This window comes from Denticeps clupeoides, chromosome 6 (assembly GCF_900700375.1).
Source record: "Denticeps clupeoides chromosome 6, fDenClu1.1, whole genome shotgun sequence".
Taxonomy (NCBI): domain Eukaryota; kingdom Metazoa; phylum Chordata; class Actinopteri; order Clupeiformes; family Denticipitidae; genus Denticeps; species Denticeps clupeoides.
This window is the reverse complement of record NC_041712.1, coordinates 223,481-246,822: the sequence shown is the minus strand read 5'-3', so window position 1 is coordinate 246,822 and position 23,342 is coordinate 223,481. Positions and strand designations below refer to the sequence as shown.

The 23,342-nt window shown below is 40.5% G+C and overlaps 1 protein-coding gene across 5 annotated transcripts in view; it reads left to right on the top strand.

Moving 5' to 3' along the window:
• arhgef12b (Rho guanine nucleotide exchange factor (GEF) 12b) overlaps positions 1 to 23,342 on the top strand; it is a 32,688-nt gene that overhangs the window by 1,162 nt on the left and 8,184 nt on the right. For 3 of the 5 annotated variants that reach the window (XM_028982607.1, XM_028982608.1, XM_028982605.1), the window contains exons 3-19: positions 6,767 to 6,787; positions 8,179 to 8,273; positions 9,934 to 10,032; positions 10,107 to 10,156; positions 10,667 to 10,724; positions 10,799 to 10,971; positions 11,066 to 11,131; positions 11,240 to 11,353; positions 11,569 to 11,685; positions 11,776 to 11,904; positions 14,998 to 15,090; positions 15,987 to 16,100; positions 21,519 to 21,617; positions 21,700 to 21,742; positions 21,948 to 22,053; positions 22,144 to 22,281; positions 23,296 to 23,322. In XM_028982607.1, coding sequence (XP_028838440.1) covers positions 6,767 to 6,787; positions 8,179 to 8,273; positions 9,934 to 10,032; positions 10,107 to 10,156; positions 10,667 to 10,724; positions 10,799 to 10,971; positions 11,066 to 11,131; positions 11,240 to 11,353; positions 11,569 to 11,685; positions 11,776 to 11,904; positions 14,998 to 15,090; positions 15,987 to 16,100; positions 21,519 to 21,617; positions 21,700 to 21,742; positions 21,948 to 22,053; positions 22,144 to 22,281; positions 23,296 to 23,322 — 1,542 coding nt within the window. The remainder of the gene's footprint in view (positions 1 to 6,766; positions 6,788 to 8,178; positions 8,274 to 9,933; positions 10,033 to 10,106; positions 10,157 to 10,666; positions 10,725 to 10,798; positions 10,972 to 11,065; positions 11,132 to 11,239; positions 11,354 to 11,568; positions 11,686 to 11,775; positions 11,905 to 14,997; positions 15,091 to 15,986; positions 16,101 to 21,518; positions 21,618 to 21,699; positions 21,743 to 21,947; positions 22,054 to 22,143; positions 22,282 to 23,295; positions 23,323 to 23,342) is intronic. The other 2 variants (XM_028982606.1, XM_028982609.1) reach the window with 2 other exon arrangements.

Genomic DNA, 23,342 nt, shown 5'->3' with positions numbered 1-23,342 from the left:
TGTAGTCGAGTGTTTTACCCACTAGGTACTACCGTTTCACTGTGTGCACAGTGTGCTGTGCTGCTGTGTATCACAAGTGACAATCACTTCACTTCACTGTAGTCTGTCTGACGGCACATTTCATGTATTTTTGAGCAGAAACACTGTTTTTACTTTCCTGTTGGCTAATAATCTTAAAATGACCTTTTTTTTTTTTTTTTACTTCAACCACGTAGCCCCTCCCCTGTTACCGCACCCCTCCACATTCCCAACAAATAAAACCAAGAACTGGTCTTTTTGCACGTCAAGTAAGCACTAATGGGATGTGCACAAATGTTTATTGTAGGGCTGCTGTGAAAGTTTGGCTACCAAAAATGTTTTTTCAAACAAAGTACTTATCGATTCACAGATACTAATTGATAATAATTCAATTTTTTTAGAAATCATTAAGTCCTACTGAAAATCAGGATGCAAAATTTTCGATTTAAAATATTGGATCTTTTTCTCATATTGAGATGGTTTTGTTTTTGTAGCTTGTACCTGATATAATGTATGTTAGTAATTCATATCACTTATAATTTTATATTGTTTTTAGTAGGGCTGCACGATTTGGGGAAAAAAACATATTGCAATTATTGAGATCAATATTGCGATTGCGATATGATAAAGGGCACTTGCTTGTGTATCAATGAAAAGTTGCATACAAATTACTAATAGTGAAATGTTTAATTTCAAAGTGAAACATACAAACTACTTATAACAACTTGAAATGCCCAGTGCTTTCAAAATACAATATTCTACAAAATTAAATAATCACAAAAACTCTTTACATTACTGTCGAACGACAAACCCTGGTAAGGCTAAACAACTGTTTTGATTATATTTGGCCATTATAAAATCCCGTATTATAGTTCTTACGTTTAACCAATACGTTGTTTGGAGGCTGACTTGAACACAGGGATGCATAGCTTTGCTAGCTTAGCTAAGGTTAAGATTTGTAAACGGAGGTGAATTTCTTTAGGAAACCTTCAAAGTTTGAGAAAAGTTAACTAAACAGCTAAGAACAGTCTAAATAGTTAATTCCTACGTTTGGCCTAAACGTTGTTTGGAGGCTGACTTGAACACAGGAATACATAGCTTCGCTAGCTTAGCCTAGCTTAGCTAAGGTTAAGTCTTATAAAACGGGATTTTATAATGGCCAAATATATTCAAAACAATAGTCCAGCCTTACCTATGAAATGTAATCCCCCGAGATCTGGTTTGGAACGTACAGCGGTTTGTACAGCCCCAAGCAGCACAATGAGGCATTTTTATGCACTTCTCTCCATAGACATGTATATGCTTCACGCCATAGCAGAGCCTCTCGCAATATGGCGGCGACGTTGACGTACGATGCAGTTCGTCATGCAACGTCTACCCATATGTCTATGTGAGTCATGAATCTGAGGTCTCCATTGAACCGAATCGAAAGTCATGTGACCAAACACGTCACATTCGACTGAAGTGAGACTTCAGTCAGCTCGCAAACTTTGAGAGAATGAGTGATATGTTGCCGATTCAATCCATGTACTAATCATTTAAATCGCAGCTTTTTGTGTTCATGTAATCGCACAGACATCGCAATTACGATTGCAATTAGATAAATCGTGCAGCACTAGTTTTTAGTAATACATTTGTGAACCACTTTGGAGCCAAAATAGCTGGCGCTTTTAAGTGAGCAGAGCTATAAGAGAATCATTATTTTAGTGTATCTGTATGCACACTCACCTGTCATGTGAGTCTATACATGGCTGTGCACAGGAATCGGGTATCAGATCACCGATCAGATAGATACATTTAGATAAATTTCCTAGTAGATTCTCTTAGAGACTGGCTTAGGTCATTTGCAACTACCTTTTGTTATTGTGGAACACCTATTTGGTCATCTTCAGTGCACAGCTCTTAAAAGATAAACCATAATCTATCATTTTCAGTTGGTGTGTGGAGCAATACTGAGGGTAGCAGTATATTAGATGTAGTATTTTTGCCTTGTTTGCTCATATCAGGTCAAGTTTGTTTAAAATTAAAACAAGAAAAAGCCCCTTGATGACAATATATATTGTGATTTATGGTGATATGGTGATTTCAGTGATTATGGTGGAACATTCCAGCCATGTTCTGACAGACAAAAATGCAAAATGCCAATAGGAGTGGTACTAGCCTTGAACATTTGATATCTACTAGGGCTGCGCAATTTGGGGAAAGTCATGTTGCAATTACTGGGATCAATATTGCGATTTGTGATCCGATAAATGGCACTTGCTTGCATATCAATAAAACTTCACATAAAATCTCTCATTTCAAAGTGAAAGATTAAGCTTTTTTTTAACAACTTGAAATACCCAGTTCTTTCAATAAAAATATTGAAATAGAACACTAAATACTGTGTTCAAAAATTAAAAAAAATTCCTTTTGAACCAGGTACATTTGAAGAAAGATGTACTACATATAGTAGTATATAGGAACTGCTGGATATAAATGGGATATTTAAGGTTTTAGGCTTAGGTGCTGATACGACTTTGCATATTTATAATCCTCTTTGTTCTAAAAGCCACAATACTGCCATACAACAAAATGAGCCACCATCGCCTGATATCCATTCCCACCTGGGCTGCAGTTGTGAGGTCAAACATACAACTTGTAAAATGTGTGCGGTGCTTTAAGAGAGCTGCACTGCTGTACTGGGTTCTGTGGCTTTGAACTGAGATTTGGTGTTTGGATAAAATCCCGTGAAAAGTAATACATTTCTTTGTCTCCCACCTGCCGCAGAAGAACAGGCGTTAGCCTCAGGGTTTCACATATGTTGTATACGTGAACACTGCTGAAACGGATAACAGACTGAATCGTGGCAACTGGACTTTCTTTCTTTAATGTAGAGACGTTTCATTCTGCATCCACAGAACTTCTCAGTCACCTGGATGACTGAGAATCTTCACAGCCAGCCCCAGTTTAGTCAGTTGGTAAACCTCAAGAGAAAGACAGTACTCATGAAATAAATTGCATCGTTTTTGCGGTCATTTAATTTCATGATCTGATATTTTGATTAGATTTAGCATGCAGCCTTAATTTCTAAAAATTATTTATTTAGTTGGTCAGCTGCAGAAATGCATGTGCTCAGTTTCAGCAGTCTTCATGAATGGAATCTGCCACCTTTTTGTTCCTGGTGGACGGTGTATCTCAGTGTCATGCACGTTCTTAGCACTTACATCAGAGCAGGAGTCTGGTCTTTCTGCCTCTAATGACCTTTTTACTCTAGTTTTACGAGCCCCCCTCGCAGACTGCAGAACAGACAGGCACTCATCCTCAGACGGAGAGCAGCCTGACTCAGTAGGTGAATTTAAGGTCAACGGTCAAAGAAATAAAACTTTAGAAGTGTAATAATGCTGTGGGTAAGAAACTGTTCACCATCTAAAAATTCCTTATAAACGTTTCATAAGGAGCATAGTAACTGCTCACTGACCCCCAAAAATCTGCACATGTGGGAGACCCGCAATGGGCACCAGGATTTACTGAGAGGGGTGATTAAAAGAAGAATCTGATGTACGGACTGGGCACGCATACAGCAGCAGCAGCAACAGCAGCAGAGTTTCATGTTCTGTACACGTTTCATGTCTGCTTTTTAGCTCTATAAGACACTCACCCAACACACGCTACCTATTTAGTGTAAAATCACAGTGAGTCCACCCCTCCCCACATTAACATAGTCGTTAGATGGCGACCCTTGCTCTTCATATGGGGCTCATATGGTGTACTGGGGTGTCTTTGTTTTCATAGAAAATGAGCCAAAAGGAATCTCAGGTTTGAAAAATTATTTGCTGTGTTTGTGGGAATTTACGTGTGCCTATTTAATTAGCACTGCTAACCCTTTAAACAGCAAAGTTGAAGAATTGTGAAAAGACATCATAATTAATAAAATAGACTGTAGTTATAATTATCATGTAATATCTCATTTGTACTTCCTTACCACTAGAAGGCAGATAAAGTGGGTATGGAAAAAGTATTCAGACCCCCTTAATTTTGTCAGTCTTTGTTAAATTGCAGCCATATGCTAAAATCATTTAAGTAATTTTTTTCTCTCATTAATGTACACCCAGCACCCCATATTGACAGAAAAACAAATTTTTACAGATTTCTCAACAAAGAAAAACTGAAATGTCACATGTTTCTGAGTATCACACCGTTTGCTGTGACACTCATATATTTACTTGACTTACTTTACTTGCCGGTTTGAATCCTAAAACACCAAGGTACCCTTGATCAAGGTACTATCCCCAAACAGTGCTCCCCAGACGCCTATCATGGCTGCCCACTTCTCACTAAGGTGAGTGTTAAATGCAGAGGACACATCTTGATCTGAATCGGGCTGGAAATAGCAATGAAACAAGAACCAAGAAAACACTTTCACAGAAATGCCACTTGATATAATAATATATTTATACCCCACATAAACTTTTGGTCATGCCTAACATGTTTCTAATTTACCGTACATTTCTAGCCTTTAAAATCTTGACGTAAAAAAAAACCTAAAGGGATAAAAGAACCTGTAGTTGAACAGAGTGATTGTACTCTGTAAGAGCAGTGTGTGTATAAAATATAGATTGAGGCAGTAAATATATACAGAATTAATATTAACAACTAGCAGATAAAATGGAATGCTCCATATTTTAATTTAATCCCACAAAATACAAGAATACAATTCATATTTGTGGAAACGTGTGAATTGCAACAAATTAGATTTTTAATTAAAATGACTTGTATTCCTTCTATCCAGAGTCAAAATACTGCAGACCCAATAAATGTATTTTGTATGTATGGTAATGTATGGTAACCTCTAAATCAAGCTGTAAATGAGCAAACACAAACCTCCGTTCTATTTGACCTCTTCTTTTCCATATGCTTGTAAATTTGTTGGTTAGTTTTGGTTACTTGGTTAGTTTTTCGCATGTTGTAAATAAATGTACTAAATGTTTTCTGATAAAATGTTAGTTTGATTAGCAAATTTCGGCCACCATTGTCAGGTGATGGTGAACGCATATATGAAACTCTGGGTCTAACTCCGGTTCTTCCGTGACATAGTGTCATGATCCGGTCCGGCAGGGGTTACTCCGGGTCCGGAGTTTCATGTTCGTCCTGTGTAATTGTGATTGTTATCACCTGTGTATCATTGTATAAAACTACCCTGTTTGTGTCTGTTCGCCATCAGGTCATTGTTTGGTGATGTTCCCTTGTCGTCTGTATTATGTATTAAACCCCGGTCCTGTGACGTCGCGCGTATGCGTCCTCCTTCCTCGCCGTGTCCAGCCCCTTTGTGACACGTAGTATTAATTATTGCAGGGGGCAAAATGCTGCTTTTTCCACTCAGTTTTTCTCACGCGCTAGCACACCAAATAGTAATATATTTCTTTAGATAAAATACAATATTAATAGTATTTTAGAAGAGCAAGAAAACCTCTGTAGTTGATGACCCTGACGCTCTCAGAGATCTGAACGGGTTGTCAGTAAATCCTGGTGCCCATTGTGGGTCTCCCACGTGTGCATTTGAAGTTCATCCAGCCTGCATTACTCTACTGTGTATTTTTAATGCATTTCATGTTTCTCAGCACATATTCAGGAAATGGGAGCAGTGCCAGAAGCCTTCTCTTTTCTGGGAATCTGTCCCACAATACCCCTGTGCAGTCGGGTGTCTGACTTGAGCGTTGTCGTTTTTTGAGCCCATTGTTGAAGGGAAGGAAAAGTCCTCCCATGGAAGAAGGGGCGGGTGGCAGCTATTTCTGTGGGAAATGACCAGGCTTGTGTCTCTTGCATTTAGTAGCCGTCCTGTAGCCCAGTCACCCTCTTCTGCTCTAGTCTGCTCTGTAAATAAGATATTAATCATCAAATTGGGAATTGTTCTAAATATACCGACATTTAACATTTTTTGTTAAATATTCCCTTTTAATTCTGCATATTTCTGTTTGAAGATTTTGATCGACTCACTTGTTCTAACATCTAGTGGAAATTGAAGTTGAGGAGTCTAGTTGAGGGCTTTCTCATCCTTCTACTGCAGTTCCATAAGGCTTTGGAAAATAAATAATAATTTAACATTAAAATACAGCGTGTTTCATTTTTTGTCGCTCAAAATATGTGTCACAAATGTTGTATATACCTGTCTGGCCACAATCAGTTTATTCAATTAGGAGTAATGTTCTGACTCGTCTTGGGGGGTAAAAAGTTGGTGTTTATTGATTTGCATATGTTGTAAGCTGTGTAGCATTAGCATAGCCCCGCCAAGTTAGGGTGACCAGATCTCCTCTTTTCCCTGAACATGTCTGGCCAGGTTTGTGGACTTTTCTGGGTGATTAAACATTAGTCACATCATCAGCATCTTCTACACTCATATTTATTCTTTTTAAAAATTGGTTTTCTGGCGGTGTTTACCCCCAATCCATCCCCACATGTGCAATCTTCGCAGTCCCTTGAAAGCTGGTCTAGATGTTTGCAGAGCGAGTGATGAGAGAGCTGAGGAAGGAGGGTGGGACCCTTCCTTGGCTTTGTAGGCAAGCATCAGGATTGTGAATCTGATGCGGTGGCAGCTACAGAAACCCAGTACAGGAACGAAGCGGTGGAGCCGAGTGGGAGAACAATCTTCCTGCAGCGTTCTTGTTTGAGAAGTGCTAAGAGGAAGAGCAGCATGGATTGAAGTGAGCTTTGAAGGTCCTTTGATGTCTCACATTCATCTCACATTCATCTTATCTTTTTGTTTTTTCAGGTTTTCCAAAAAAGCAGCCAGGTAAGAAAGTGTGTGTGTGTGTGGGTGTGTGTGTTTGTGTGAGAGAGTGTGTGGTGGTAGTAGCCTAGTGGGTAACACACTCGCCTGTGAACCAGAAGACCTAGGTTCAAATCCCACTTACTACCATCATGTCCATGAGCAAGACACTTAACCCTGAGTGTCTCCAGGGGGGACTGTCCCTGTAACTACTGATTGTAAGTCGCTCTGGATAAGGGCCTCTGGTAAATGCTGTAAATGTAAATGTATCTTATGCAATGTTCCCCCATGTGCTGGACACAGGTGCCTGGATGCTGCTCAGAACATCAAATGTTCTATTCAATATTCCACAACAACCATCTCATCAGCAACATCGGGCATTGAAACATGTCTACATTAGAAAAATCTGGACATATAGGATCCAAATATCATGAAAGGCTGAGAATGAAAATTACTTGACAGTTTGTATTATCACTTTCAATCATATAAAAATACACTACTCACTACTGATCCTGAGAACAAAATATCATTCAAACGTGCTCTGTTGCTGAAACCACTTGTCCACTATGAGATATTATAATTCATTTTCTGACGTAAAAGACAGAGAGGTGGCACATAACAAGCAGGTTTTTCATGTATCTGTACTTTACTAAAGTATTTTCCTCTGGAGAGGCTTTTTACTTCTGCATTTCAAAGTGAAATGTTACTTTTATACTACACTACATTATGCAAAAAAAAAAACATAGTGATAACTGTTTCTTATAACCACTCATTCATATTTTTAGATGTTAGTAGAGGCTGTTAAAATGATTATTACTCAACTAAAATAAATCACACAAGTGCAAACTGATAGCTCCGCCCCACCACATTCCACAGCTTGTGTTAAAGGTGCAAATCACCTGTTGTGAACCGCAGTAAAACAACAACCGTCTATTGAACAGACCCACTATGGCACTTCAGATAAACATCAGATAAAATAACCTGCTTATTGTTCTCTTTAACACAGAACATACCAAATATGAACCAAAACCTCATTATGGACTGTACCGTGGGAAACCTGTAGCATTGCACCCCTAGTTAGGCGACACTTGAATATGGCTACACAACCACACCTGCAATTAGTGACCTAAATACCCAACATACATACTTCAAATTTCAACAGGAAAGAAAAACTATTCTAACGAACAGACTGTTCCAGTAGCGCAAAAAAGTGGGTTTACTGCCCTGAAATGACATCTAAATGAGAAGAGCACTTATGGCTTTGTGTGTTGCCTTTAATTATATGCAAAAAGTAAGATAATGTGCATAAAAGATAGTTGCATATTTAATATTGCAAATAGGAAATTGAAATAATTGGCCTTGTGCACAAAAGGGTTAAAGAGGAGATTTTTTTTTTTCTTTTTGTGGGTCTCTAGGACAGGAAGTATTCTCATCAAGGACCACCCCCCAGACAAGAAGCCCAAGAGTGACAAAGCAGTGGTCCCTGTATCTCATGAATTTGACCCCACAGGTAATGTTCTAAAGTGCTGCATACGGATTCATGGTTGTTTGTGACGCTGGTGTGGTGTTGGTATTTCTAATGATAGAAAGCCACATATGGGGCTCATATGGTGTACTGGGTGTATCAAGCATGTCCATTTCACATTCATATTAAGCTTATTAATATGAATGAAGCTTATTAATTACTTCAACATGGTTCTCACCAAATAATTAAAATGATTCTAGAGCAACATTTACAGCATTTCAGAGTGCAAATCATTTAGTATCAGAGATGGACTTCTGATGTCCGTGGGAACAGTAACAAAATGAAATTGACCATGTGGTAATGGTATTCCTGGGGTGATAAAACAACACAGCAGCAACGGTCCTTATATTAGGGAACACAATCATATATTATGACAAACACTTTTCTTGGTAAATCAATTTTAAAAATGAGTTGAACAAAATGCTTCTTTGTCCATTTATAAACGGAGCATAAGACTGGTGTAATTATATAATAAGTAATATATAAACAATATTACACTTAAGAAATGAGCGGAGAGTACCGATAAAGATGGAATTAAGTAAAAGTATCTTTACTTTGCTTAAATTCTACTCAAGTAAAAGTACCCATCTGCTTGAGTAAAAGTAAAAAATTACTTAATTTAAAATTTTCTTTGTGTAAAAGTTATTTAGTTACTTTCAATTACTTGATGTAAAAAAGTAGTTGTCGTAAATCCAATACAGCACTAGTAATTTTTATTCAACATTTTTTTTTTTAATTCAACAAAAGGTAGTCCTTTTTGAAATTAACCATGAAAGAATGTAAGATCAAGTGGACCATCTCTGCCAGCTTCTGAGTCTCGTTAAAGTAAACCAATTATTAAATGTTGGTCTTCACAAGTGGGACATTCCAGTATCCCACCAGGATGTACTGGTTGCCTGTAAGTTCATCAGTAACAAAGCGGCAGGTTCTGGAAATCCGGGGATTTCCTGACAGTGCGCTGGATTCCGTTTCAGCAATAATAAAAACATAGTAATACTGCATGAGGAGAGAACTTCTGGAATCATCTAAAAAAAATGCAGCATCAGAATTATTAAAGCATCTGAAACTTGGTGTTGTGATTCTGAATGCAATGTTTTTGCAGCCTCCTTATTACAGGTAAAAGAGTAATCTTTGTCCAAACTGCTCTTAATATTATTGTATCCACTTCTAAACAATCATCCTATCTTTATTTCTATTATTTGTTATTTTGTATTTATAATTGCCATTATTTATTTGCATATTTTGCTCCATTTTTATTCCTGAAAATACAGTACCACCAGCACCAGTTCAGTTGCCGTGTGACAAGCTTTTTTCATGTAACTCATAATCAGAATGTAAATTTCACCTCTTGCAGCGTTGAGCTACCTCATTCCCTTCCAATCCTGCAGAAATGCTCAAGGATGAGAGGAGTGTTCCTCTCCTCAGTGATTATATGGTTTACAGGTGTTTGACAAGGAGAAATTGTGGATTTTGTGTGTAATAGTGTGTCATTTAAAGTTGGGACGTTGACTCAACCACATCCATCCCGATGTTTGTTTCATTCAGCCGACTTCTGCAAATAGACAAGGTGTCCGCTGATTTTGATTGGATGGCCTGAACCTCTGTCTGGTGCTCAGATCTCTTCCTCCCTCCCTCTGTTTTACAGGGCTTGTCCAGCGCTGTGTTATCATCCAGAAGGATGAGAGCGGCTTCGGGCTGACTGTCAGTGGAGATAATCCCGTGTTTGTGCAGCTTGTCAAAGAAGGTAAGATGTTCTGCTGATCATTTTTGGTCCTGGATCTGTATAGAACGCTGTGTTTGTCCACTTTTTGGGCACAGATGGAGCTGCCATGCGGGCTGGTGTTCAAACAGGAGACAGGATCATAAAGGTTGGTGGTGATAATTCCTATAACTGTGTTCATAAAACTACCTTTTCTGTAGTAACCCAGTCACCTCTGTACAACACTGGTACATTCTCATAAGCTTCAAGCTTGTAATGTTCTACAAAGTGAATTTCATTTTAGAGTAGGTTTCTTTAAAATAACATAAACTGCTTTTAAAATGTAAACTGCAATAAGCACAATAAGTCTATCACCAGGACAAGTACAGCATTTGGAGTTAGAGAGAGAAAGTCATTCAAACCTGCATTGTATCCCTGGTGACCATTATAAGTTATAACTAAAATGTAACTAAAATTGTAATCTTGAATATTTTAAGAAATAACAGTAAATTAAATACACTCTTTCCTAAAGTAATTAATTAATTACATTTTATTTGTAATTAAATTACTAGACACTGTTACATTTAACTTATACTCCCCAAGTCTGATTGGATTGTGTCATACTGTATATTTAATGTTATATGCTTACTGGTGCTGCCTTGTTCGTGCTCCTTTCCAGGTTAATGGAACCCTGGTGACTCATTCAAACCATGTTGAGGTGGTTAAGTTGATAAAATGTGAGTAACTCACCCTCACATGCCAGCTCATTGAAAGATGTTTCGGAGAGGCTGAGTCTCCACTGTGTTGACAGCTGGTGACTATGTGGCCCTCACTGTGCTTGGGAGACCTCCAGGACTCCCCCAGATTCCCCTGTCAGAAGGAGAGAGCGAGCCGGGGTCTCCTCCCTCTCCAGAGCTGACCACTGGGGATTGCTCGCCCTCCCCCAGTCCTACAGAATGCGTCACAACTATATGCCCAGTCTGGGTGAGGGCACCTCCAACAACTCTGCTTAGTTGTTTACTTCTGTCATAGACTCGATTGCTGGTATTTTACCTGTTTACTCCTTACTGTATTACAGGATGGGATTGGTGTGCTTCATGGTCAGAAAGTGGAGACCTTACACAAGATGCCACATGACCTTCAGGTTAGTCTCAAATACACTACCTTCTCTCTACCAAACATCCAAGCCCCAGATGCAGTGACACATACATTCTGATTGGTCCGGCTTGCCACCTCCTCTTTCCTGTCTCAGGCCATCAAGCAGGAATACAGCAGGCACCCTACACCTAAACTACTGAAGGAGATTGAGGAAACAAGGAAGTGTGGGCTTCAACCGCAGCTGAGTAAGACCACAGGGGTCGGACAGGTAGATTTCTTCTTATGCTACAACATGGCCATAAGGTTTGTGAAATACTCCTCACCCCTGGTTTTCTATGCAGCCAGTTGGCCCACCATGCTTAGGTTTTTTTGAGTCAGTCTTCATGCACACTGAATTGTGTTGATTCTAGCAACATCATGTGTTCAAACAGGTAAATAAGGGTACCATGTCTAAATATGACTGATTTTTCTCCATTCCTCCAGGATGGGGTGGTAGAGCGAGATGTGGCTGGAGGGCGTACAGAGGAGGTAGTTTCAGCTCTTCCCTGGCTGAATGATGCCTCCAAAGATGGCCCCTGGAATGACAATACAGAGCCTCCTGTTAGTTGCACATAGCTACACTCTGTCACTGATCCACACATCTATATCTGTGAGTGCTGGAAAGAAGACCTTCTCTCTATCCCCCGCCAGAAATCTCCCAGCCCTGCCTTCCTTGAGAGTCCGAGCCAAAGAAAGACCTACTGCCAGAGCCCAAAGACCAGCATGAGAAGCAGCCTCAGCTCCTTCCCTTCTCCTGATGGGGAGGAACCACCTGATCTGGTGAGCCATGTTCTGTGTGCACCGATGCTGCTTTTGTGTTTCGTAGCTGGCTCTCTCGTTACGTTCATTGCGGACATACGAAACGCCATCAACCTTGGTCCAAGTTCGGTTGTTGCCCCCCAGTCAGTCGCCAGTTGCGGCCCCTTGAAAGATAGATAATGAGTAAAAAAAAAAAAAACACAGCAATGCAATTCTGGTGGCAGTGGGGCAGCAGTGGCCTAGCTGGTAAGGAAACAGAACCGTAATCGGAAGGTTGCTGGTTTGAATCCCCAACCATCGAGGTGCCATCAGACTGCTCACTGGGCACCTTTCATGCCAGCCCACCTCCCTCGGGATGAGTTAATGCAGTGGACACATTTCACTGTCTGCACTGGGTGCTGTGTTGTGGTGTCACATGTGACAACTAATCACTTAACTCCAGAACTCCTTCAAGACTGTTGGAGAAGCATTTCAGGTGACGACCTCTTGAAGCTCATCGAGAGAATGCCAAGAGTGTGTAAAGCAGTAACCAGAGCAAAGAAACTAGAATATAAAACATGTTTTCACTTATTTCACCTTTTTTTGTTAAGTACAGAACTCCACATGTGTTCATTCATAGTTTTTTTTTTTACAATTTACAGTTCAGTCTGCTAGATGTGAGTCACAGGCAGAGAGATGGAGAGACACAGAGAGACAAACACATTTCCAACGGCCTTCACTTTTTATAACTCTGCATGTGAATTAAACAGCTTGCATAATTCCTGTTGTTACTATGCCTCTGTGAAATGTTATGTTGTTTATGGTGATATATTGCAGAGATTGCACAGTGAACAATTTTTTCTATTTATTCACATGTTAATGTGTCCATAAAATTGACAGTTAAGAACGAATACATTTAAGCATAAAACATTTAGAACAATAAATAATAAAAACATAAAAACAGGACATAAAACAATAAATGTACCAAAACTCCCAATAAACATTGCTCCTTAGACAGTTCTTACTATAAGCTGCAGTGAAAGCTGCAGTTTTACACCTTGTTTTAAAAACCTCTATAGTGGGAGCAGATCTAACATGCCAGGGAAGGTTGTTCCACAGCTTGGGAGCTGCGACCCCAAAGGGGTAGTGATTAGCCTAAGTGTAGTGATTGTCACATGTGATACACAGCAGCACAGCACACGATGCACACAGTGAAATTCGTCCTCTGCATTTAACCCATCACCCTGAGTGAGCAGTGGGCTGCCATGACAGGCGCCCGGGGAGCAGTGTGTGGGGACGGTGTTTTGCTCAGTGGCACCTTGGCGGATAGGGATTCGAACCAGCAACCTTCTGATTACAGGGCCGCTTCCTTAACCGCTAGGCCACCACTGCCCCACTAGTCATTAGATGACCGAAGTAGCCTTGCTGAACTGTACATTTGGAGAAGTTCACAGAGATACTGAGGTGCTGACCTGTTAGGAGCTTTAAAAACACAGCTAGGCCAATTAGCAAGATCTTAAACTCTGTTTTAAAGGCAGAATCGGGGAAATGTGGTCACGTTTTCGCTTGCCAGTGAGCAAACAAGCCTCTGCGTTCTGCACTAGTTGCAGCCGATGGGTTAAGGACTGACCAATGCCAAAGTATAATGAATTACAGTAATCCAGCCATGAGGTGATAAATGCATGGACTACCCGCTTCAGGTCACCAGGTGGTAAATAACCTTTGACCTTGGATATAGTCCTTAATTGAAAAAAAAAACTGAGCTTTTCACTGAGCTCAAATTTGACCACCCTGTAAAAGGTCACACCAAGATTTCGTACATGGCTTGAGATATTGGGACCTTGTTATGTCCGAATAGAATAATTTCAAGATTAGAATTATTATTATTATTTTGCTAATTTCGTTTAAGCACTCAATGAGGGGCTGGATAGAATCACTACTAATAGCTTTTAATGGCATGTAGATCTGAACATCATCCGCGTAGCAATGAAAAGCAATGTTGTGTTTTCTGAATATTGACCCCAGCCACAGTATGTAAAAATAAAATGTTTCCTATGATGTGAGGGGAGCACCTACATGAATGGCCAAACTCTGACCAGTTAGGAATGATCGGAACCAAGCAAGGGCTGTACCTCTAATGCCTACACAGTGCTCTAGACATGGCCGCAAAATCCCATGGTCTGCAGTATCGAAAGCGGCTGTCAAATCTAATGGCAGAGTTTTCAGAATCAGTGTCCAACATAAGGTCATTGGTGACTTTAATTTAAGAATTTTTCATAAATATTATTTGACTGCCAAAACAATTGTAGCTGGTTGAAAACTACTTTTTCTAAAACCTTTGGTACAAACAGAAGCTTTGAAATGTTGATAAAATTGATTGATAATTTTCCTTCTTTTTAACAAGGGGTTTTATCTATGGCACGTTGAATATTCTTAGGTCTACTGAGGTCAGGACCTACTGAAAGTGGTCCATAGCAGTAAAAGCAGTGAACAGGCAGCATCTGGACAAGCCTGCATTTTGTGTCACTTACCTGGGAAAGAGGCAGCTTAATGCTAATGAGATCATTTCACCTTGTTGCCTTTGTGCAAGTGCATTGTCATCTTCTTTGCCCTTTAACTCAGTTTCTTTTCAGTAATGAGATGTTCTCTATACTGAGTTACTTTGTTCTGCGGTGTTTAGTTATTTAATCACATAACTTCACATGGCATTATGGCTCCTACTTTAGCGGTGAGCATAAATAAATCTCACATACCTTTCTCGCTATACACAGACTAATTCTTGAAAGTTAAAAAGAGGAGCTGCATCTTGTTTTCCCGGCGCTCTACTTTAACAGTGCCCTTTTATTAACAGCTGACTATATGAATCACTTACAGTGATGACAACAGAAGAGGTTCTTATTCATCCTACGTCTGGGCTGGTGGAAGCCGGTTTGCAGAAAAATATCTTGGAGCTATTGGCTTCTGCATCAAAATGAAAATTTATGGAGCCAGAATATGCATATCAGAACACAGAAATCAGAATTCAAATGCCCACAATCTCATGTAACTGCTTCAGAAGGCAGCATGGGCCTTTTTTTTTTTTTCTCCGCATGTTGCTGTGTGTTTTGATTATTGAAATTTGACCTCTGCCCTCAGGACTCCCTGTCGAGCATGAGCAGCCCCTTCTCCCGCCACCCCCCACCCATCATAGGAGCTGAGGATGATGACTTTGACTCAGAACAAGAGCAGGTGAACATCATTCACACACCTCACGCACCAATGTTGTCAAATAATGACAAAAATTCAGTATTAGTAAATTCATTAAATTCACAGAAATCGCCACAGACATTTTCAACAGCCATTGCAGCAGGCAGCCCCTCCCTCGGCTACCTGGAGGACCCAATGTTTTCAGGAGAGACACTTAAAACATAAAGCTGCAGCACCAAACTTGCTAAAAAATGTAATATTTTAATTGCCACTGGAAAGCAATACTGTTGAAGTTAACTACAGTGCCCTCAGAAAGTATTAACAGCACGTCACATTTTCCACATTTTTTTAATTACAGCGATCACAGACTCGAGTCTTTTTGAATTTGATGCCACAAGCTTGGCACACCGATCCTTGCCTAGTTTGGCCCATTCCTCTTTGCAGCACCGCTGAAGCTCTATCAGGTTGAATGGGAAGCGTCCGTTGGGATGGGAAGATTCAAGTCTGCTCTGGCTGGGCCACTCAAGGACAAGGACATTTACAGAGTTGTCCTCAAGCCACTCCTTTGATATCTAGGCTGTGTGCTTGGGGTTGTTGTCCTGCTGACAGATAAAAAATCACCACAGTCACAGAGTTCAAGAGGTTTTAATTCAGGATGTCTCTGCATTCGTCTTTCCCTCTATCCTGACTAATCTCCCAGTTTCAGTAAAAACATCCCCATACTTCACCGTAAGGATGGTATTGGTCTGGTGATGGGTGGTGCATTGTTAATTTAAAATGAATTATTCCCCCGTATTATCAAAAATGGTGTGCTGTAAACATCCTAAGTATCACTATAGAATTTGAAATTTCAGTGTTGTGACGAGCCTATCACACATAAAAACACACCCTTAACCTTATACATTTTGCATGCTGTTTATTCATGTGTGTTTTTCTAGCAGGTCAATGGGCAGTGCAGCTGTTTCCAGAGCATGGAGCTGCTGAAGTCTCGACCTGCTCACCTGGCAGCCTTCATCCACCATGTGGTCTCCCAGTTTGACCCTGCACCCCTGGTGAGGGACCCCAACCCAGATCCATTGTTCATTTAAACAAAATGTTATGAATATTTAAGATCATTGCAATAGAAGTTGAAGTTGAGCTTTATTGTCGTTTCAGCTATATACGTGTTAGACAGTACCTAGTACATAGAAATAAAGTTTCTCCAGAACCTGGTGCTACATGTAACATTTGAACAATTAGACAAAGTTACATACTGACATAAAGTGCATGTGTGTGACACTGACAGATCGGCTACATAAGGTGCAAACGTGACACAGGCAGAGTCGGGCAGTGAGGGCCTGAATGCATGTGAGGGGTGTGTAGAGTCCTTCACAATGCTGGTAAAGAAGGGAAGAGAGGGAAGAGAGACTCCTCAGCTGTCCTCACTATCCACTGTACTGTCTTGTGGTCTGATATTGTGCAATTCCCAAACCAGACAGTGATGCAGCTGGTCAGGATGTTCTCAATGGTCCCTCTATAGAAGGTGGTGAGGATGGGTGATGGGAGACGGTCTTTCCCTCAGCCTCTGTGGGAAGTAAAGACGCTACTGGGCTGGTGTTAGGATTCCAGGAGAGGTTCTCCTCTAGACCGAGGAACTATCTCCACACAAGAACCCTCGATGTTCAGTGGAGAGTGGTCCCTCCGTTTTCTTCTGAATTCAACAATCATCTTCTTTGTCCACGTTCAGAAATAGATTGTTGAAGTCCAAGATCCAGTTGCAGAGGGAGGTGTTCAGGCTCAGTTTCTCGAATCATGATGGGTGTAAGTGCAATAGGACGATAGTCATTGACTTCTTCTGCTGACTTCTTCAGCACGGGCCCGATGGGGGTGGCCTTGAGACACATTGCGGTGCTCAGTGAGATGTTGTGAGAAGATGTCAGTAAGAACATCTGCCAGCTGGTCTGCACATTCCCTGAGGATCTTCCAGGGATGTTGTCTGGTCCAGCAGTTTTCCTCACGTCCGCCATAGTTAGACACAGAACCTGATCACTGGGAGGAGGGTTGGATTTCCTCGCAGTCACATCGTTCTGTTTGTCGTGTACGGTCCTGCACAGGTTCTTGGTGATTTAGCAACTGTTTTAATGCAGTTGGTGAAAAATATCATGCTGTGTGATTTGTTAGTGTGGTCAGAATTACTTAATATTAGGGCTGTCAGTGGGTTAAAATATTTGTATTTATTTGACATAGTTAACACGCTATTAATTGCACCTGTCCTAAACATACTGCTTTTAATACTCTTTTCAACATAAGGAGTTGACAAATATGTTTACCTTGTGCAGAATTATGATTATTCAATGACAGTCAATGATTACAAAAAATACATTTAAACTAAATTTGTAATAAAATATGAATGGAAATTGGATGATAAGATGTAAATTGGAATTAAAATGATAACTGTGATTACTAATTGATGTCCAGTAATCCCTGGTGAGGACCCTCGTCCTAGCTTCTGATGTGATAAAGTGAAGTGATTGTCCCATGTGATACACAGCAGCACAGCACACGGTGCACACAGTGAAATTTGTCCTCTGTATTTAACCCATCACCCTTGATGAGCAAATGATGAGCTGACACCCAAGAGATTTTCTGTGCAAAGTGTATTCTGTACAAAAAGCAAGGTCGTGTCAGAACATCGCGTCTTGCTGCACCTCTCTCTACAAAAAAATATTCACAAAATAACACACATGCAAAATATTCCTAATATGTACATACATTAAAATGAAGGAAATAACTTTTGGCACACAAACCCCTCGCACCTCACAACTCACGCCATGTGTCCGAGAGACCTGAACCGGGTCTCAAAAACAAAATAAAAGTCTTTAGGAAATAAACTAAAGACACAAGAAAGAAGAAATATACTTATAAATCTAGTGTAACCATTTAACTCCGGCACAATAGCTTGCGTAGTATAGACCCAGCTCCCAACACAACTTTGTGAAAAAAATTATCGCCGATAAGAGTCTCATGTTAACGCAGCACATTAACGCCGATAACGGCCCACCACTACTTAAAATCTTTCATATATTTACAATACCAACTTTCAGATCACAGGTTTGTGATTTAACATGTATATGTATTCGTACCAGTCACACTATGGGGGTCACAGCTTGGTACAAAATGACATTTTTGTGTTTAAGATTGATTGTGTTACTGAAACGTCCCTTGATGCAGTTTATCAATCTGTTTCAGAGAGGTTTGCTTTTTTAATTCAATCAATGCAAAAATCTACCAAACTAAATTTCTCCATAAATTGTGTGATGTTATGTGATGTGTGGGCTGTTTTAAAATGGCAGAATTGTCTCCTTTTACCACTAAGCGCTTTTTACTAATATTTTCTTGAAATGAAGGAACGGCTATTCTTAATCCAATGTCCATTCCCTTAGCTAATATTTATTTTGATTTTTTTTATAACTCCTGCTGGACTGTGATATTTTTATATGCGTTATGCCAGTATGCAACATGCCATAAGTCCTAAACTGTCTCATGTTTCAGGGTCCTAAAAGGAGCCACGTTGTGTTTGTTACAGTTATGTTTGTTACAGTTGTAACCACCAGAACAATACTTTATAATACGGGTCCTCTGTGTTGACAGAGATTGGCATGTTGGTTGAAAATGGGAGGTGTGGAGAAGCATGGATTTATTGTGGAAATTTCAAATTTCATTTTAGCATTTACCTCCTGGCCTTAACATGTTTCCACATGACCGAAGTCAAATGCAGATAATTGTGAATATTTATTAATGACTTGTTATCTGTTTACTTATGAGGTGAAAGTAAAGTATCTTACTCCTAGTCTTTTTCAGTGATATTAATACAAGCCTTGTAGCCTTTTTGGCTACAGTACTTTAGCAATGTGAGATTTTAAACAAGCTTATAAAAGCATAATTTAATTGAGAACATGAATTATTGTAATGGTCAAAGGTTTTAGAACACCCCAAATGATTGGAATTTAAGAAGTCCAATGAAATGGTACAAAGTGGTTACAGGGTGGTAGTAGCGTAGTATGTAACACACTCGCCTATGAACCCGAGGACCCAGGTTCAAATCCCACTTACTGCCATCGTGTCCCTGAGCAAGACACTTAACCCTGAGTGTCTCCAGGGGGGGACTGTCCCTGTAACTACTGATCGCTCTGGATAAATTATGTAAATGTAAATGTGACTACCAGTCTTAAAGCTGTTCTACACAAATTGGAGCTACCACTTCTTAGAGCTGGAAAGATCTGTGGTACCATGCCCTCATAAGGGCTACTTGAACAGTACTGTACTTCAGAAAGTAGTGTGTTGCTATAGAAATTGTGCGAAAAAGTCATTTAACAGTGGAATACCGATCATTATAACAATTATCAATATTACAATTACAACAATATAAATACTTTCCTACAGAGTAATTGCATAGAAAGTCGAGATGTCAGTAAGTACTCAGAAACTGGGAAAACTCTGACAGGAAGAAGTCTGGCAGATCCAATGTCAGTAAAACAAGTTTCTGAGAGACAGCAACTTGTATGATGGCTACTTGTATGAGCACAACTCAGTGGTGGTCGTAGTAAACAGGCCTCGGTTTCTACTGTAGAGAAGAAAACTGTTGCTGGGACAAAGATGCTTGCCAGCAGTGTCCTGCTGAAGATTAAAAGTAGAACTGATTACTGAAATCTTTGGTTTGTCACGCAGGAATTTTGTAAGTTGTAGAGGAGGCAAAAAGATTTCAGAATGGAAGTGTGATGGTCTGGGACAAAAATGGCTACCACATCGTTCTGCGCCATGGTCACTGGTTCACCAGACTGCAAGATAATGAACCAAGAGCTTCCTTAATCAGTGCCTCCAGGAAATAATGATTATCAGCACAACTTTTTTTCCAATTTTGACATTTACATTTATGGCATTTGGCAGACGCCCTTATCCAGAGCGACTTACAACGTGCTTTCAAGTTACCATCGATGAAGAGATCAATTCCGGTTCACTAGGACCCCAACTGTGAATACATCTATTTTATTCACTCTGTTGTAGATTCTTTACACAAAGTTCCACAACAAGAAAATTACAATTTAATCTAAATATTTTTTAAAGAGGAAGGTCTTGAGCTCAGTGACTGAGCTGTTCTGACCTCGAGGGGAAGTTCATTCCACAACCGAGGGGCCAAGATGGAGAAGAGTCTAGATGAATGTTTTCCTTTTACCTTCAGAGATGGAGGGACCAGGCGAGCAGTACTGGAGGCTCGGAGTATACGAGGTGCAGTGCAGTGCGATCTATCGCAGCACTTTTTGTATCACTCAAACTTAATCAATTTAACTTGTGTGTTAACAAACATGCAGACATGTGCAACAGGAATTCTGCTCATTTACCCTAAAAATGTTCTGTTTCCAAGTGTTCTGCACAAAAGTGGGGGTAAACCATTGTTGCGTGTTCCTTTTCAGCTCGATATTCACCGGCTTACCGGGTGGTTGTAAGGGCGTGCTGACGCTGCTGTGTCAGCGTGGAGAGGGACCACATGACAGGAATGCTTTTCAACTTCGCCTTTACTGGCAAATCAGCTCTAACATCGGAGCTCAAGTTTGATGTCAATAAAACCCACATCTCAGGAACTATTTATACTACAACGTCACTCTAGCACTTCCGTTACACTATTCTGTACCGTATGATACCTTGTGGTGGAACACATTTATTCTACCACAAAGCCCTCATGGAGAGTTGCAGACGTGGCAAATCACCCTGACTGAGTCTCACTTATTTCAGCAGTATCACAGTAACCTTCCTGGAAAAAAAACTTTTTCATTCTACGTTCCAATGAGACATTGAACTGCTGGAATTTGGGGGAAATGGGTTGTTCTACTTTTGTACAACTTTTCATGGTAGTTTCCTTTACTTTATTTTGCAGATGCTTTTATCCAAAGCGACTTACAGGAGGAAGACACCAGCAATTCTCGTTTGATTTCTATAGATTTTGAGTTTGCAAAAACTAAGAACCCTGATAAGGCCGAACTTGTCAGCAAAGAGCATGCTCGGAGATTAAGTGCTAGACGAAGAAAAAATTATTATATGTATATTATTTTGTGCAATGTGTGTGCATGTGTAGGTGTTAGATTTTGGAATAAGTGCTTCTTAAAGGTGGTGGTAGTTTCGGCTAGCCGAATGGAGGAGGGCAAGTTGTCCCACCCGCCAGGGACAACAAAGGAGAACAGAGCTGCAGGAGTGTAGCAAGTAGTGTGTTGGTGTAAGAGGGTGATGGTTCAAACTCAGTTTGTCGTCAATCCAAACTCCAAGGCTTTTTGCAGACGCCGTGGGTGTTAACAGTAGCGAGCAGAGTAGTGTCCTGATCATTGATAAATTGATTTGACAAGCTCATGGAATATTTTAAAATGTTTACATTACTAGGCATCTTTTAACAGATCTTTTGTCCCCAGCACTAATCATTACCGTCTCCGCTTCTCTCTCAGCTTTGCTACCTCTACGCTGACCTGTACAAACAGACCAATTCCAAAGACACGCGCCGGCTTTTTGCAGAGATGCACTCTTTCTTCATGGACAAAACAGCGGTGAGTTTCAGGTCCAACGCTGCAGCTTGAAACTGTCCATTTGCTGCTATGTCTGTCTCATCTGTCTTATCTTGCCCCACAGAATCTGAAAGTAGCCGTGCCCGAGTCCATCTCAGCTGAACTCGGTGTGTATTCCTTTCTGGATGTGTAGTTAGTGAGTAGAAGTCTACATTTACATTGTCTCGTCCAGGGTCTGTCTGTCTGATATGGATTTACTTGGGACCCAGGCTGTCAATACCATACTGTCTAAAAACATACTTGGGCATTTTTGTAGAGTAGATACACACCAAGTGCTAATCTGTGTGTGTGTGTGTGTGTGTGTATGAACAGAGCGACGAAGGCAGGAGCCAATCCCAGAAGAGATGTGCAGGCAGCACATACAGCAGTTGCAGGACTCCCTCCTGCCTGACATCCAGAGGAATTTGGAGGACTTCAGGTGAGAACCTCAGCCAGGAGTCCAGATCAGAAGGAGTCGAGGTGCTGATGAGCTGTTGTGATGGTGTGTGTGTATCTGGCGGACCTGCAGGCAGAAGCGCAATATGGGGCTGACCATGGCGGAGATGGAGCTGACTCGTCTGGACACTGACCGGGTGACGGGACGAGTGGCTCTAGAGAAGGAACGCTCTTGTGCTGAGCACATCATCATTAAAATTGAGGAAGTGCTGTGAGTCCAGTTTTTGACCCAAAGGGTGGATGGTCTTCTTCACAATTGTAGCATGTGCACAATATAGACTTTTTAGAGTCTGTACTTTTTCATTTTTTCTCCATCCATTTATACAGGAGCCCAGAATTACCTTAAGTACCGTAACCTTTTTACGTAAAACCTTCTCTCTTCTGTAAGTGCAAGGTTGATGTCCAAGGAGCGTTTTCAAGACACCTCAGGCTTGCGTGACATGATTCTTCTGCTGCAAAGATTAGAGAGGATTACCATTTCACATTCAAATGAGAAAAGGTCAGACTGTGAGGTTGTGGAAGACAGTTTCAGGACAGCACTTCCACCAGGGCTAGAATGAACAGCAAAATCGTATTTCAAAGCAGGTTGTTAAAGCTCTTTTGAAGAAACACAAAGAAACAGGCAATGTTGAGGAGCATAGACACCAAGGAAAAAGCAGATGAAGAACCAGCACATTTCCCTTATTTTGCTATGAAATTGGACAGCAGTGTCACCAGCTCAGAACTGGCAGAAAAGTCTACAGTCTGAGACATCTGGCCAGATGGGGTCTTCATGGAAGAGTTATGTACTTCTGACTATACATAAAAAAATGGCAGCAGGTGCTCTGGACTGGTGAGTCAAAATTTGAAATAGCAGAAGGCAGGTTGTTTGCTGACCCCAAATGTACAGCCATTAAGCACTTACTTCTACGTAAGGAGCATGAGTCTGTCTGAGATTATATGAAGATGAGGATGCCTATTGGCACGGAATATCTGGTTAGTTCTCCTAGATGTATGGAGCAACATACCAACGGAGTTCCTTCAAAACCTGTGCAAGCAACATAGAATTGAGATGTTCATGCCAAACATTGATTTTGATTTGTCATCTTTTCATTCATTGCATTTTGTTCACTGACACCTGCCTAAAATGACTTGCCGTGCTCCATTAAACTGGTTTAAAGTGGTCTCAGTGCTGTCAGTATGGTGAAGGGGAAATGGAAATAAATCCCTTTTTGTCTTGTTTCAGGTTGACGCCCACTGAGGAGGACAAGTGGTAAGTGGACTGTATGAATC